At 44.6% G+C, this 16,989-nt stretch overlaps 1 protein-coding gene and 1 pseudogene across 2 annotated transcripts in view; one reads left to right on the forward strand and one right to left on the reverse strand.

Annotated features, from left to right (window-relative positions):
• Positions 1 to 6,126, reverse strand: part of LOC129836531 (methylcytosine dioxygenase tet3-B-like) — a 116,371-nt gene extending 110,245 nt beyond the window's left edge. The window contains exons 1-2 of one of the 2 annotated variants that reach the window (XM_055902839.1): positions 5,828 to 6,126; positions 2,098 to 4,778 (exon numbers count right to left, since the gene is read on the reverse strand). In XM_055902839.1, the coding sequence (XP_055758814.1) occupies positions 2,098 to 4,587 (2,490 nt within the window). In that variant the 5' untranslated portion in view covers positions 4,588 to 4,778; positions 5,828 to 6,126. The remainder of the gene's footprint in view (positions 1 to 2,097; positions 4,779 to 5,827) is intronic. The other variant, XM_055902840.1, reaches the window with a different exon arrangement.
• A 945-nt stretch (positions 6,127 to 7,071) lies between these two features.
• Positions 7,072 to 13,694, forward strand: LOC129835996 (solute carrier family 25 member 16-like; annotated as a pseudogene).
• The last annotated feature ends 3,295 nt before the right edge of the window (positions 13,695 to 16,989 follow it).

Consider the following 16,989-nt stretch of genomic DNA (forward strand, 5'->3'; position numbering starts at 1 on the left):
GTGCAAATGTTTTTTGGGGATTCAGTTCATTTGCATGGCAAAGAGGGACTTTGCAATTAATTTCAATTTCTCTGATCACTCTTCATAACATTCTGGAGTATATGCAAATTGCCATCATCCAAACAGAGGCAGCAAACTTTGTGAAAATTAAGATTTGTGTCATTCTCAAAACTTTTGGCCACAATTGTATGTGACCAATAAAATTTGATTTGATTTGATTTAACCCTTACTCTAAACCTAACCCTAGCCCTAACCCTTACTCTAACCTTAACCTTAACCCTAAACTCTAAACATAACCCTAAACTTAACCCTAACTCTAAACCTAACCCTAACTCTAAACCTAACCCTAAAATTAGCTAAGCAGTTGCTTATCAACAGATAGTTTGTTGATAGTATGACCATCTGTAGAGCATCTACAGATGGGAAATCTGGACTATCCAAATAAAGTGTGACCTTGAATTGTGTACACTGTATTCATTACCTCTGTTTCTGTCCATTACAGAACCACTACCATTCCACTACAGCCCCATGTACCTGAATTTTCCTCTATGCGAATAAAGTTCCTGTGTTAACTCTTGGGCTGCCTAAATTCCCCCTTTAACCAGGGGTGGTGTCAAATACACTACAAGTTCTCCTGCAACAGTGTGATCAAATTAAGATCCTACATCTGTATGGAGTATCCACACACTCTTTAGACTTCTTTGAAGTATACTGCAAGAAGTGTTACATTCACAGTGTTAATGTTTTTAACTCGTATTTCCCAGAATGCTATGTTACAGGTTGATTTTTAGAATTAATTTTGTTTCAATATCTGTGTTTTCGCATGTACATTGATTGTTATTTATCTTATGCTATGCAAAGATACATAACACAATTTTCTTAACAATTTCAATCTGTAAGTGGTTGGATTTACAATGCAAACAGCAAGAGTAAAAATATACTCTGACGGAGTTGTTAATTCAAAACAACACAAAAAAGTGTAAAATGGCATGGGAGTGAATTAAAAACGACACTGAAAGTGTGAAATGGCATGTAGAGTTAAATTTGATCAACTCCCTGAGAGTTCAATGTGATTGGATATTTACTCCATTTAGTGTCATAAATGTAATAATAATCAACCCTATGACCAGAGTAGTTTTAACTCTATATGAGGGTGGCATCATATAAACCCCAAAATGCTGTTGAATTTAAATCCATGGGAGTTGAATGACCTCTTATTGCGATTTTACTATGTGGACTAGGCTGGCACACATGAAACATTAGGCTCCATGCTGTCATGGGGCCAGAGCGGAGAGGAGAGGACAGTGGAGGGGTAAGGCCCCTTGGCCCCTGGTCTCTTTGGCCCCTGTGGGTGGAGGACAGCCGCAGGGACCCGTGAATCCCTCCTTATGTCACCTCCTTTGATGACCACAGTTGTCAAGCACAGTACCCTTTTCTTTCCCATATAGTAGTATATCAATGCAATCTCACTGTCCAGAACATTCTATCCTCTCCAACTGACCCCGTCCTTTTCTATCCTCCCACTTCATTTCACCACATATTTTGGAGAACCCAGAGCACAAACACACACACACACACACACACACACAAACACACACACACACACACACACACACACACACACACACACACACACACACACACACACACACACACACACACACAAACACACACACACACACACACACACACACACACACACACACACACACACACACACACACACACACACACCATAAACTGTCACAGACCAACAGACTACGCCTCACGTATCCTCTCAGTCAGTCCATAGCATAGCATCGCCACAGGCATATGACAACTTAGAGAAGTAGTGACAATAACAAGCTGGCTTTAGACTCTCTGTGGCTTTGGGGTCAGTTGCAGTTAGGTGACTTTCTCAGCACGTACAGTATTCTCTAAAGAAAGGTCAATTGACTTGGTCAATTTTACCTTAAGGTCTGCTTTTAAACTCCTTATAATGGTTATACACAAGTGAATAATAAAACGTTAAAAAGTTATGAGGTTTATAAGGAGTTTATAAGCAGCCTTTTCCAGTTTTAGCCTAAAGTTTACTCTACGCCTTAGAAAAAACCTTACCTGAGTAGATGTTAGTGTGAGCAGTGACATTGGCCTCCTCTTCCTCAGCTCCATACACTTCCTCAGTTTACAGATCTGGTGTCCAGTCCTGCGGTTCAGACAGCAGCTACACTGGCCACAGTTGATCTTCCTTAGGCACGGCTCACACCCTCCACACCTACTCCTCTTCTTCCTCTCCCTCCTCTGGATGATCCGTGGGGTTCGGGGCAGAGATGTGCCCCCGTCCAGGTGTCCCAGGTCCAGGCTAGGGTGTCCAGGGGGGCTAGGTTCCCCATATCCAGTCTCTGACTCAGTGTCGAAGGAGTAGGATGATTGGGTGCTCTCAGAGCTGCAGGAGAAGGAGAATGAGAACTTGGAGCTAGAACTCTCCTGGTTAGGGATGGAGGAGGTCTTTGGCACTGAACCCAGATCAGATACAGAGACAGATGCAATATCTGTGTTTGGTTCAGACCCTGTGTTTGGTTCAGACCTTGTGTCTGTGTTTGGGAGTGATGGTTGTGGCTCATCTTGGTTGTACTTGTTGTGAGTCATTGGACCAGAACCTAGGTCACAATCAGAGACAGATACAATGTCTTTGTCTGGTTCAGACCCAGTGGTGAAAACGTCTTTCTTTGTGTATGGGAGTGATGATGAGGATGGTGGTTCTTCTGGGTAATTGTTGTGGTTGTTTGACAATGGACCCAGGTCAGGTACAGACACAGTGATGGGGACCTCCGCGCTGGTGTACAGGTCTGACGATGATGATGCAGATGATGAAGATAATTTTGCATTGAGGTGATTGGATGACTCTTTGGTCTCTTCGTCCACTGGTCTGAGAAGTTGTCTAGCCTCTGGAGAGACAGGGCTCTCCAGGCTCTGACTGAGTGCTGGGTTCGCTGGGATTACACACAGGGACTTGTGGGGTTCACTGAGGAAGGCAACTGAGAGACTTAGTGATACTGGGTGCACTGAGGTCGTCTGTGATGTCTCATGGAAAGTAGTTGGGACTTTTAAAGGTTTATGGATTTCAACAGTTTGGGTAGGTTGGATTAGTTTTGCACCTTGGTTAAAAACCTTAATGTCATGTGACATTGCGGGGTGAAGTGGAAAGGTCGGGTGAGGATGAGAGAGAGGGGGTGACACCAGGTCTGAGGTGGCTGGTTCAGAGACAGATGGGGGATGGACAGGTGATTGCATCATCAACACGTCATCCTGCAGAGGTGGCTTTTGGTGCTGAGAGACAGACATACTGGAGCTTGTGTCTGGAGGTCTGCTGATAACCTCTCTCTTCTCCAGTCTCTCGTCTTTCTCCTCTCTTTCCTTAGTCTCCTTCACCTTGACTATCTCCACTCTCTCCTCCTCTGCTTTCTTCTTTTCTTCATCCGTCTTTTCTCCTTCCTCCATTGCTTCATCTCCTTCCTTCTCCACTGCTTCCTTTCCGTCCTTCTCCAACCTCTCCCCTCCTCTCTGCTCCTCTGCATGAGTATCTCTCTCTCTCTGCTCTATCTCAATCTGCTCAGCTCCAAGGTTAATCTTGGCTTTGTCTTCACCTTTAGGGACGACTGACACTTCCTGCCTCTCATCACTGGTAGAGTCACCAAGCTCATGGCTCTGGTAGAATTGCCCTGAATTGCCCTCACTAATGTTATTGATTAGCTTTTCCTGTTGTTGGTCAACACTGATGGGGTCATTGAGCTCCGAGTTGTTGCCCTCACCACTATGGCTGAAAGGCTTATTATGTGGGTTAGTACCAACCGCGTCACCATTATGGGCAACTAACTCTTCATGTTTGTCATCACTAGCTGAGTCATCAGTCCTCAGGTTAAGAAGTTTGCCCTTACCATCATGGCCGACTCCTGGTTCCTGCTGGTCAACACAGGAAGGGTCATCAAGTTCAGTCCTTAGGTTAAGAGGTTGGCCCTCTCTATCATGGCTGACTACCTCCTTCTCTTGGTCAATCACACTAGGGTCAATACTACCAGGGTCAGACTCCTCAGGTCCTTGCTCAATCCCTCTTTCGCTCCATCTCTGACCCCTTGCTCCCCTCGCCCCCCTCCCTCTGGCTTTCTTCCCTCCCCTGCTAGGTTTTATCGTCAGGGGAGGAAACTTCTTGGAGCACCCCATGCCCCGTAAGGACATCCTGCGCCCCGGTGGATCCTCTCCCACCCCATGCTGTAGCAGAGGATTACCCCGGCTCCTTAGCCTCACTGATCCTGTTACATGCACAGGGGCATGGTTAACCCTACCAGGGGAACCCCCCGGGACCTGACTGCCAAGCCCATTCCTCCCTGGGCTTCTGGCCGGCTGGGCCTGGGTCCTGGTTGTGGATCTTTGGGGGGGTTTTGGTGTCGACTGTGGGCTCTCAAAGGCTTTTCCTCTGGACTTGCTGGAGTTGGAGATCTGCCTCTTGGCGGTGGTGGTAGTGGTGGTTGTTGTTGTGGGTATCACCTTGCAGCCATTCCTTGTCTGTGGTGGGGGTTGTCTCTTAGGAGGTTTCGGAGTAGGAGGCATAGTGGAGGATGTGAGAGGGCAGAGATGGGGCAGTCGGCATGGGAACCAGGTGAATGGTTGTTCTCAGCTGTGCTCCAACTTCAGCTTTTTTTTCTCTCTTCCTTAATTTTTTTGAGAGTGGGATTACTGGCTTACACCGACACCCAAATGCTGAGTTATTTTCCCACCATGTTGAAAAGCTGTGCAAGGACCTGGAGGGAATTGATCAAGAAAAAAATATATATGTTAAAATAACTGTCTGTTTCTCTATTAGTGCACTATATAACACACCCAAACACGTCCGTGTTTGACTGACAACACTAAGGAGAAAACTGTTTTATTTTCCTAACAAAACAAGCCTGGTCACACGTTTTTTTTTGTATGTACTGGGTATAAGAGAACCCAATTGTATCATTTGTAGCAGATGTTTAGAAATCTTGAACTGCATGGTGTTGCATTCGGGCAATGAAGCGTGTGACTGCAAATAGAACATGTATGAGGTATCAGGTGTAACTATATGGGTTAGTTGTATAGTGTTGAAGATTGTCGAGTTACCAGCCGTCTTTCACTTTCAACTGATCATGTTCAATAAACTCGCCTTGTGAGCCCACTTTAGGCTACTGCAGTTTTCCCTACTGTGTCCCTTTAACGAAAGGAATGGCGCTGGCCCTGCCGTGCCAAATACGGTCCGTATTTGGCTTAGCGGACTAAACAGTTTACAACACACAACACCTTGTCAAAGCAATGATCCGTGAAGTAGAGACATGCCTATTACCATGTAGTTAACAGATTACACAATAACCCTTTCATATAAATAAATGATTCATTGCGATATCAATAATAGATTTGTATTATTAATCAATATGCTAAAATCTCCTAACGCTCCTTCTTCTTCCGCATGGCGGTGGTATTTATTGTATATTTAGGCTAAGCCATTTAACAGTTAAAAGGCAGAAGTGAAGCCCTTTAAAAAGTATAGGCTGCCACACAACACCGGACTTGGCTCGCGGCCTACTTTTTTACTGCACGAGTTTCGGACGGAAGCGTAATGACAATGTTGTAACCAGCTTGCAACACTTTTGCCGCGTCGAGTAGATTTTCTTGCACTTGACCGAATGTCCGAAAAATATCGAGTATTTGACACTCGTGGCATTGGATGGCTGGCTAAGCTATTTGTGAATGTCACAAATAATATAAGTGTTGTTGGTTTAGATGATATTTACACGTTGACTTTAAAAGGCAGCTCAAATACTTTACATACCAGAGAGACAGTTGCACTGTCTGAATTGCTAATAATATTCCACTCCTGATAGACACTGACGATCATTGTATTGGTTTCACTCGGAAAATATGGCTGGTTAGTAGCTCTTCTTTACAACGCTGATACATTGACACAATCTACCAATACTGTTTTTATCAAACACGTATATAGCCATACTGAATAAAACACAATTTAAAGCGTAAATCCTTCTTGTGTCAATCCATTCGGGGAAGCCCTCTCTCCCTCCTCTCCCAGACGCGACCTACGGTCTCGAGTCAACTCAGCTCTGGAGTGAAGGGTCATTGGGAAAACCTGGAATGGAGCATTTGTCTACTTTCTCTAATGAGTAGAGGTAACAAACTACTATCAAACTACTTCAAACCCTGGATAACCTTTAACAAGCTAATGTTGTGCTTCATATTCTGTATGGTTTACAACTGTGTAATAATAACAGCTTTAAAAATATGTTTTAGAACTGTGTAATAATAACACCTTAAAAACTAACCTGCTCCACACAAGTACTATTTGATCCTATATGTAGCAAATTATAAAGTGTTTAGGCAGTTGTTTACATATTATGAATTGACACATTTATGGTTTAATTATGTCATTTTTAATTATTTATCAATGACGTCATTCGCATGCGACAGTGCGACACTCGATCTGTGCACATGAAGGGCACCAGTTGTTATTGATCATAAAAACATGTGCCTTAACCCTTCATATATACATTTAACCGGTAGCCAGTTGTTTTTTTTTTTATTGCTGTTTGCCTAATCACGTTTAGCTATTCTTTAGCTATGCATTTCTCGCAAAAATAGTGACCGGAAACTGAACTCACAATTGTCGCTCGGTGATGTTGTCTCCAGGTTTCTTCGGGGAATCAGGAAGCGACGGAGGCTACCTGCAAATGCTAACGCGTCGCTAGCGAGATTTGTGTTGCAACAGTTGTTCATCTGACAGTGTTGACCTAGCAGTTGGTAAGATGGCTAATATAAGTTATTAGTACAGCAACAGTCGATTGAACTGTGAGTCAGTGTTTGAACAGTCCATTCAATAGTAGAGATTCGAAATTGTAGCTAGTTCACTAGTTAACGTTCATCTGCTAGTAACGGTAGCACGATAACTCGACTTCAATGACAGCTAGCTACTACTAGCTATTTTTTTTTTGATACGTGACTAGCCAGCTAACCAAACTATGTATTGATTATACATTGTTTTAGTGATCAACAGTTTACAACGTTATGCCTCACATCATTATGTGCCTCTCAAGGCAAGGCAGAATGTCAGTGTTATTAAGCTATATTGGTGGTCTGATGATGACGTCGAGCGTTGTCCTTTTTAATGCTGGGTGAGAATGTCATGTAGCTGTTGTGTTTTTTTCTTTGCATAGTTATGGATGCATTCGGGTCCTGATTGAACTCACACATCATGGCAATGGACGCTGCAGTCTCACCCGTGGTCGTCCTGTGATCCCCAACAACACTCAGGGGACTATCACTTTGTCCGCTCCTTCATAGCTGGAGGTAAGGGCGGCTGCAGACTTCACTAGTGATGATAATACAGAAATACAATACAGAACATACAGTAGTACACATCCAGTGACACAAACCCTGGTTCTGATGAGCTGCATAGTGTGCAGGCAATTCATCTGGCAATAACAGACTACTATCATCTAAATTAGTGGGTAAACCTCACCAGAGATCCAGAAGAAATGGGTATACGTCTAGACCTTGGTAGAGCGACATAGGCATAATGAGTTTGTGGGTAGGTTTCACAGACCCAGATTAAGCTGACTTGTCTTGGACCTGGATTAAAAAGCATGCTCAATGGCGATTCTTTACTGAAAGTGCATTTTAATCTAGGACTAAGCTTAAAGCTGAAATCCGCACCACTGTTCAGTCAGCATCAGGTGAAACAGCACCACTGTTCACCCCCAGCGCATTTGTTATTGTTTTTGTGTTGTTGATGAAACGGAGGAGAGGAGCATCCAGAATTCTGGGAAAACAAAATGGCGTGCAATGATGTCCGAGGGAAAGAAACGGTGTTGGTTGTTTGTTGCATAAACGGCTGGATACCAGCTTTAATGCAGGTTAGGGAAACTGGCACTGAATGTGCAGGTTTTTATTTATATACAAATATAGATACGGTGCCTGGAGAAGTCACATGACGGTGGTCAAGGTCTGTTGTCTATACAGTAGATACGGTGCCTGGAGAAGTCACATGACGGTGGTCAAGGTCTGTTGTCTATACAGTAGATACGGTGCCTGGACAAGTCACATGACGGTGGTCAAGGTCTGTTGTCTATACAGTAGATACGGTGCCTGAAGAAGTCACATGACGGTGGTCAAGGTCTGTTGTCTATACAGTAGATACGGTGCCTGAAGAAGTCACATGACGGTGGTCAAGGTCTGTTGTCTATACAGTAGATACGGTGCCTGGAGAAGTCACATGACGGTGGTCAAGGTCTGTTGCTATGACTGTTAGTGTATCATCATCCATCTGCCAGTTATATTGAGGCTATTACTCTGTTGTATCTGTAACTAAGATTGTCTTATTAGTCAGATGTTGAACATGGAAAGAAACCCCATGACCTGTCCAAAGTGATGTAATATGCATTTATCCAAATCCAGATAATTCTTCAGATGAATCTAATGGTTATTTTACTTAGTCTAGCCCAGATTTGCTCATGTTGAAAGTGTCTGTATCTGTCTGGGTGTGTTTAGGTATAGCATGATGATGTGCCAAATACACCATTGCTCCTCTGGACAGAGTGAAGATCTTTCTGCAAGCCAACAGTCCCCACGACAAAGACCTGGGTAAGATCTGGATTACTCTGCTGCAGTGGAAGTGTTACTGAACATGTAAACATGTCTGTCTTTTGACAGTTGGTTTGTCAGTGTCACTCATGTATCACCCCTCCCATGGAAATCTGACACTGGTTTTCCTTCTTCTCACACCTGGTTGCAGCGAAAACGAAACTATGACATCCCTCCACACAATTATCTCTTGCTTATTTCTCTCCTTCTCTCTCTCTCCCCGCCCTCTCTCCTCAAGGTGTGGTAGCTACTCTCCGTGTCGTGCAAAAGAAGGAGGGTTACCTGGGGCTTTCTAAAGGCAGTGGGGCCATGATGGTCAGGATATTCCCCTATCCAGTTCATGGCCTTTGACAAATACAAGAAGATCCTCAGTAAACAGCTGGGCGTCTCTGGACACATCCACAGGCCCATGGTCGGTGCTATGGCAGGTGAGAGAAGATCAGTGGTGAAAAGGGCCTCTTTCATGGCAGGGAGGGAGAATCCAGAAAAGACAAACGGAGGCTTGTATAATGCAGAGAAGATACTTCCTTACTCCTGATTATTTTTCCACAACAATAGTTTCAACAAAACGCCAACAGTTGTTGTTGAGTATATTTTATCTTATCATGTTATTGTTGCTCAGGGATGACAGCAGTGATATGTACGTACCCTCTTGACGTGATCAGAGCCTGTCTGGCTTACCAGATGAAAGGACATCATCGCTACACGGGCATCAGAAATGCCTTCCAGACCATATACCTAAAGGTATGCTATTTTATTTGTTCTGGCCTATCCCTTTATTTGTCTTTCAGTTTCACATTCAACCTGTTACCTGTGTTTGTGTTTCGCATTAACTGATGCTCAGTGGTGGTGTTTACTTTTTAAAGGAAGGAGGCATCCCTGGCTTCTACAAAGGACTGATCCCAACCCTTATAGGCATGACTCCATATGCAGGTGAACACACACACACACACACACACACACACACACACACACACACACACACACACACACACACACACACACACACACACACACGGTGTTGTGACTAACATTTTGTCCAGTTCATTGTGGGCCTCATTTGTTTTGTCCTCCTCTGCTCTCTCTCAATCTCTCCCTCCCTTCCGGGTTCTTGTTCTTTACCTTCAGCACGTTGAAGACTTCCCGGAGATACTGGGACGACAATCCTCAGACAACCCAGAGGTGCTGGTGCTGAAGACCCACGTCAACCTGCTCTGTGGAAGGGGTGGCCGGAGCTATCCACAGACCATATCGTAGGTTGATTGATTGACTGATTGGGTGTTTGACTGATGGATTGATTGGTTTTAAAGACCTACCCTCTTCTCCTCTCCCTGTTCCCCTCTTCTCCTCTCCCTGTTCCCCCCTTTTCTTCCACCTCTACATGTTCCCATCTTCTCCTCTCCCGGTTCCCCCCTTTTCTTCTACCTCTACATCTGCCCCTTTTCTCCTCCCTCTTCCCCCCTTTTCTTCTACCTCTACATGTTCCCATCTTCTCCTCTCCCTGTTCCCCCCTTTTCTTCTACCTCTACATGTTCCCCTCTTCTCCTCTCCCTCTTCCCCTCTTTTCTTCTACCTCTACATGTTCCCTTTTTCTCCTCTCCCTGTTCCCCCCCTTTTCTTCTACCTCTACATGTCCCCCTCTTCTCCTCTCCCTGTTCCCCCCTTTTCTTCTACCTCTACATGTCCCCCTCTTCTCCTCTCCCTGTTCCCCTCTTCTCCTCTCCCTGTTCCCAACCTTTTCTTCTACCTCTACATGTCCCCCTCTTCTCCTCTCCCTGTTCCCCTCTTCTCCTCTCCCTGTTTACCTCTTCTGTCTTTTCTATGTGTTCCGCCTCTTCTCTGTTGCCTCTTGCTGTTCCCTTCTTCTCCGTTGCCTCTCCCTGTTCCCCTCTTCTCTCCTCTCCCTGTTCCCCTCTTCTCTTCTCCACTCCCTGTTCACCTCTTCTTCATCTCCTCTACCTGTTCTTCTCTTCTCCTCTCCCTGTTCCCCTCTTCTCCTCTCCCTGTTCCCCTCTTCTCCACTCCCTGTTCACTTCTTCTTTGTCTCCTCTACCTGTTCTTCTCCTCTCCCTGTTCCCCTCTTCTCCTCTCCCTGTTCCCCTCTTCTCCTCTCCCTGTTTCCCTCTTCTCCACTCCCTGTTCACTTCTTCTTTTTCTCCTCTACCTGTTCTTCTCCTCTCCCTGTTCCCCTCTTCTCCACTCCCTATTCACTTCTTCTTTGTCTCCTCTACCTGTTCTTCTCCTCTCCCTGTTCCCCTCTTCTCCACTCCCTGTTCACTTCTTCTTTGTCTCCTCTACCTGTTCTTCTCCTCTCCCTGTTCCCCTCTTCTCCACTCCCTGTTCACTTCTTCTTTGTCTCCTCTACCTGTTCTTCTCCTCTCCCTGTTCCCCTCTTCTCCACTCCCTGTTCACTTCTTCTTTGTCTCCTCTACCTGTTCTTCTCCTCTCCCTGTTCCCCTCTTCTCCACTCCCTGTTCACTTCTTCTTTGTCTCCTCTACCTGTTCTTCTCCTCTCCCTGTTCCCCTCTTCTCCACTCCCTGTTCACTTCTTCTTTGTCTCCTCTACCTGTTCTTCTCCTCTCCCTGTTCCCCTCTTCTCCACTCCCTGTTCACTTCTTCTTTGTCTCCTCTACCTGTTCTTCTCCTCTCCCTGTTCCCCCCTTCTCTTCTCTGTCTCCTGTCCAGAGTACTCCTCTTCTCCGTCTCCTCTCCCAGCTATCCTCTGGATGTTGCCAGCAGAAGGATGCAGTTAGGAGTGGTGCTTCCTGAATCTGACAAATGTCGGGAAGTGGCACCATTTAACCCTTCCTCTCCAAACACAGGGCTCTTATTAAAAAAAAGTATATACCCCTGCACAAATAATCTAATGTATTACGATCTGAAATGCAAAAGGACCCTGTTTGAATACTTAGAAAAATCGCTTGGCAATAGGAGTTTTGTGGAGTGTGGGTATTATTGAGTCGGAGTCGTGCCTTGCCGTGCAGTCATGAGTGAACATGGTTGGTCCTCAAGGAGACTACAGCATACCAGGCCTGCCTTTCACAGTTCACCCTGCTGCACCGTGGCAGTGGAATTACTCCAGCACCTGATACTCCGTAATGATTTACTAGACAACCTCCTCACTCAGTAACTCAACAGTCTTACTCTATGTTCTACTCCATACAATGAGGGCTTGTGTTTCTGATGATGTCATTCCCGAGCTTGTGTGTATGTCTCTGTCTGTATTAACCAGCCAAACAGACTGGCACTGGCAGAATAACCTGTTCCAAACATCTCTAACTGATTTTTATCTTTTATTATCATGTAATTAACATACTACAATGTCATTGATAAATACGTTCCTGCTAAGCACTGTAAAATAAAGCATAACTTTGTCTTCCCACTTGTCTCCCTCTACAGTACCCTGACCAAGACTCTTGAGTATGTTTACAGTCAGTATGGGGTGAAGAAGGGTCTGTACAGAGGCCTGTCTCTCAACTACATCCGCTGTGTGCCCTCACAGGCTGTGCCCTTTATCACCTATGAGTTGATGAAGCAAACCATCCACCTCAACTAGCTGCTCCCTCACCATCCACCTCCACCCTTCATCTCTGCATAGCGGGGACTGAGGCACGTTCACTGGGGATAAACGTTCTGAAATGTTTAGAAAGATCCCTAGCAGCTGTCTATCTCAAAACAGCCTGAACGAGAGCGTTCTCTGGGGCTATATGTTCTGAAATGTTAAGGGAATATTGCCTATTAGATATGTTCATTTGCTCTAGTAAACGTTTTCAGTTTTAAGGAAGTCGGCTTCCATTTGGAGGTGTTGACCCCTGCTACCAGAGGCGGCCATTGTGGCTCAGCCACGGGAGCCGAGCCGAGCCGAGTAGCTGCTTACCCCAGTCGGAAAGCAGAGGAATGCTAGGCACTGGGCCCCATGGCAGTGCTAATCCAGTGCCCATGTCTGTGTCTGCGCCTATAATGTTGTGCTGAAACCGTCCGCCAAACCTGTGGCTTGGCTTTGGACAACACCCCGGCAACTATTGCCATGGATACCTATAGACAATGGCTTCCTCTGCTTCGATGGGCAGCTATGGCCAATGAACCCCTAACAACACTCGTTGGTAATGCCATAGAAACCCAATTATGTACACTGCTCCCCCATCCTACCCCACCACCCGCTCCTAAGAAGTCACCCAGCCAATGACGGAGGGGAAAGTCACACCGGACAATCTGGCTTATCCAATCTAGACACATAATCAATGAGACAAGGATTTAAATGTGTAGTATGTCAGTTTTATAAGAGTCCAGATTCAACTATCAAACATTTTAGGAGAATAAAGAAACACTCTCCAAGAACTGTACTTTTTGAGCAGCCTAAGTTTAATAGAATCCTAATGATAAAATCCCACATCACATCAGTTTGTTCAAAACTGAACATAATTCATTTTTTATTTTGATACTCCCCCAAAAAGTCTTATTGTCTGACATCGAAACAGGTTTGCTTTCTAATTTGTTTACCCCATGCAGTTTAACAGATGTGTCTCTGTAGGAGGGTTGTCTTTGATATTGACGTGTGTGTGTGTTAAAGCATCCATTCATGTTTCAGTGTGTAGTGTGTCTCTTGTCTATGGTGCAGGTTAGATTCAGGGTATGAGGCAGTGATTTACTATTGTAGAGTGCAGAAACAGTTATGTCTCATTCTAATGATGTGTATCTACCGGGAGGATTTTGAATTTATAGAGATTTCTGTCTATGAGAGAGTCCAAGGGACTACTATCCAGTAGGGTTGCAAAATGTAACTTTCCCAAAATGCCCGGGTTTCCCAGAAATCCCAGGTACAGGATGGAAATGGAACACGTTGGAATTTTGTGAAACTTACCGACCAGAAGACTGGTTTTGACATTGTTCCTGTAAGATGAACATGAACTGATGTATGGACTGACGGCGGTGGTTGTAACGTATGTTATATTTGTTTTCCATCTACATTTCCTGTGTGTGTAGAAAGAGTTTGTCAGCTACTGACATCTAGACACATAAATAAATACATGTAAGATGGTGCTATATAATTTGAAGCACCCAAATGGAAACCGGAGTTAAGCACTTCAGGAAGAAACTTGCACTTCGAAGCCTTGATGTTGATTGAGGCAGCCCCCCGCACCTCTCTGATTCAGAGGGGTTGGGTTAAATGCGGAAGACACATTTCAGTTGAATGCATTCAGTTGTACAACCTGCAAGTTATCCCCCTTTCCCTTGGCTCTTTTATGTTTATTTATGATAGTGTAGTATGATTCTGGCCACAAGGGGTCAGAAACGAGTCCGTAATATGTTTACCCACAACAACAGTCTAGCCTGGATGTAACTGGACTTTACATTACCATGCTGAATCAAAATCAAATAATGTATTTATCACATGCGCCGAATACAATAGGTGTAGTCCGTACCGTTAAATGCTTACTTACAAGCCCTTAACCAATAATGCAGGTTTTTAACAAAGTAAGAGAAAATGTGCTAAATATACTAAAGGAAAGATAGCCTCATTATTGTTATTTTGTGTTACTATGTACAAAGCCTTCATACCCACTACTACAGAGATTTCTGTAATCTTATCAGTCCATGTGTTATCATGATGATCCCCACACTGGAGTGCCTTATGAATATGGGCTCTGTTCTTATCTTGTTAAGCCAAATGGTGTAAGGAAATAGGAAGTCATGAGAATCATATGTACGCTACCGGTCAAAAGTTTTACAACACCTACTCATTCAAGGGTTTTTCTTTATTGATACTTTTTTCTACATTGTAGAATCATAGTGAAGACGTCAAAATTTGAAATAATCAAATTGTATTTGTCTCATGCTCCGAATACAACCTTACAATGAAATGCTTACTTACAAGCCCTTAACCAACAATGCAGTTTTAAGAAAATACAAAAAAAAGAGATTAGAATAACAAACAATTAAAGCGCAGCAGTAAATAACAATAGTGAGGCCATATACAGGGGGTACCGGTACAGAGTCAATGTGCGGGAGCACCGGTGTTCGAGGTAATATGTACATGTAGGTAGAGTTATTAAAGTGACTATGCATTGATATTAACAGTAGCAGCAGTGTAGAAGGGGGGGGAGGGCAATGCAAATAGTCTGGGTAGCCATTTGATTAGCTGTTCAGGAGTATTATGGCTTGGGGGTAGAAGCTGTTTATAAGCCTCTTGGACCTAGACTTAGTGCTTTGGTGCCGCTTGCCGTGCGGTAGCAGACAGAACAGTCTATGACTAGGGTGGAAGGAGTCTTTGACAATTTTTAGGGCCATCCTCAGACATCGCCTGGTATAGAGGTCCTGAAAAGCAGGAAGCTTGGCCCCAGTGATGTACTGGGCCGTATGCACTACCCTCTGTAGTGCCTTGTGGTCGGAGGCCGAGCAGTTGCCATACCAGGAAGTGATGCAACCAGTCAGGATGCTCTCGATGGTGCAGCTGTAGAACCTTTTAAGGATCTGAGGGCCCATGCCAAATCTTTTCAGTCTCCTGAGGGGGAATAGGTTTTGCCGTGCCCTCTTCACAACTGTCTTGGTGTGCTTGGACCGTGATAATTTGTTAGTGATGTGGACGCCAAGGAACTTGAAGCTTTCAACCTGTTCCACTACAGCCCCGTCGATGAGAATGGGGGCGTGCTCGGTCCTCCTTTTCCTGTAGTCCACAATCATCTCCCTTTGTCATGAGTGAACAGGGAGTACAGGAGGTGACTGAGCACGCACCGCTGAGGGGCCCCCGTGTTGAGGATCAGCGTGGCGGATGTGTTGTTACCTACCCTTACCACCTGGGGGCGGCCCGTCAGGAAGTCCAGGATCCAGTTGCAGAGGGAGGTGTTTAGCTTAATGATGAGGTTTGAGGGCACTATGGTGTTGACTGCTGAGCTGTAGTCAATGAATAGCATTCTCACATAGGTGTTCCTTTTGTTCAGGTGTGAAAGGACGGTGTGGAGTGCAACATAAATTGTATCATCTGTGGAGATGTTGGGGCGGTATGCAAATTGGAGTGGGCCTAGGGTTTCTGGGATAATGGTGTTGATGTGAGCCATGACCAGCCTTTCAAAGCACTTCATGGCTACAGATGTGAGCGCTACGGGTCGGTAGTCATTTAGGCAGGTTACCTTATTGTTCTTGGGCACAGGGACTATGGTGGTCTGCTTGAAACATGTTGTTATTACAGACTCATACAAGGAGAGGTTGAACATGTCAGTGAAGACACTTGCCAGTTGGTCAGCGCATGCTCAGGGGTACACGTCCTGGTAATCCGTCAGGCCTTGCGGCCTTGTGAATGTTGACCTGTTTAAAGGTTTTACTCACATCGGCTGCGGAGAGAGTGATCACACAGTCGTCCGGAACAGCTGATGCTCTCATGCATGTTTCAGTGTTATTTTGCTTGTCTGGTAGGCTCGTGTCACTAGGTAGTTCTCAGTGGAATCATGTAGCACACATGGAATCATGTAATAACCAACATTTTTTTAAATCGAAATATATTTCATATTTGAGATTCTTCAAATAGCCACCCTTTGCCTTGATGACAGCTTTGCACACTTTTGGCATTCGCTCAATCAGCTTCATGAGGTAGTCTTCTGGAATGCATTTCAATTAAAAGGTGTGCCTTGTTAAAAGTTCATTTGTGGAATTTCTTTCCTTCTTAATGCGTTTGAGCCAATCAGTTGTATTGTGACAAGGTAGGTGTGGTATATAGAAGATAGCCCTATTTGGTAAAAGACCAAGTCCATACTATGGCAAGAACAGCTCAAATAAGCAAAGAGAAAAAATGACAATCCATCATTACTTTAAGACATGGTCAGTCAATACAGAACATTTCAAGAACTTTAAACGTTTCTTCAAGTGCAGTCGCAAAAACCATCAAGCGCTATGATGAAACTGGCTCTCACGAGGACCACCTCAGGAATGTAAGACCCAGAGTTACCTCTGCTGCAGAGGATAAGTTCATTCGAGTTACCAGCCTCAGAAATTGCAGCCCAAATAAATGCTTCACAGAGTAACAGACACATCTCAACATCAACTGTTCAACTGTGATTCAGGCCTTCATGGTTGAATTGCTGAAAGAAACCACTAGTAAAGGACACCAATAAGAAGAATAGACTTGCTTGGGCCAAGAAATATGAGCATTGGACATTAGACCGGTGTAAATTAGTCCTTCGGTCTGGATTCCAAATTGGAGATTTTTGTTTCCAACCGCCGTGTCTTTGTGAGACGATGTGGGTGAACGGATGATCTCCACATGTTGTATTTCCCACGTAAAGCATGGAGGAGGTGTTATGGTGTGGGTGGTGACACTTTGCTGGTGACACTGTGATTTATTTAGAATTC

This window comes from Salvelinus fontinalis, chromosome 37, assembly GCF_029448725.1.
Source record: "Salvelinus fontinalis isolate EN_2023a chromosome 37, ASM2944872v1, whole genome shotgun sequence".
NCBI lineage: Eukaryota > Metazoa > Chordata > Actinopteri > Salmoniformes > Salmonidae > Salvelinus > Salvelinus fontinalis.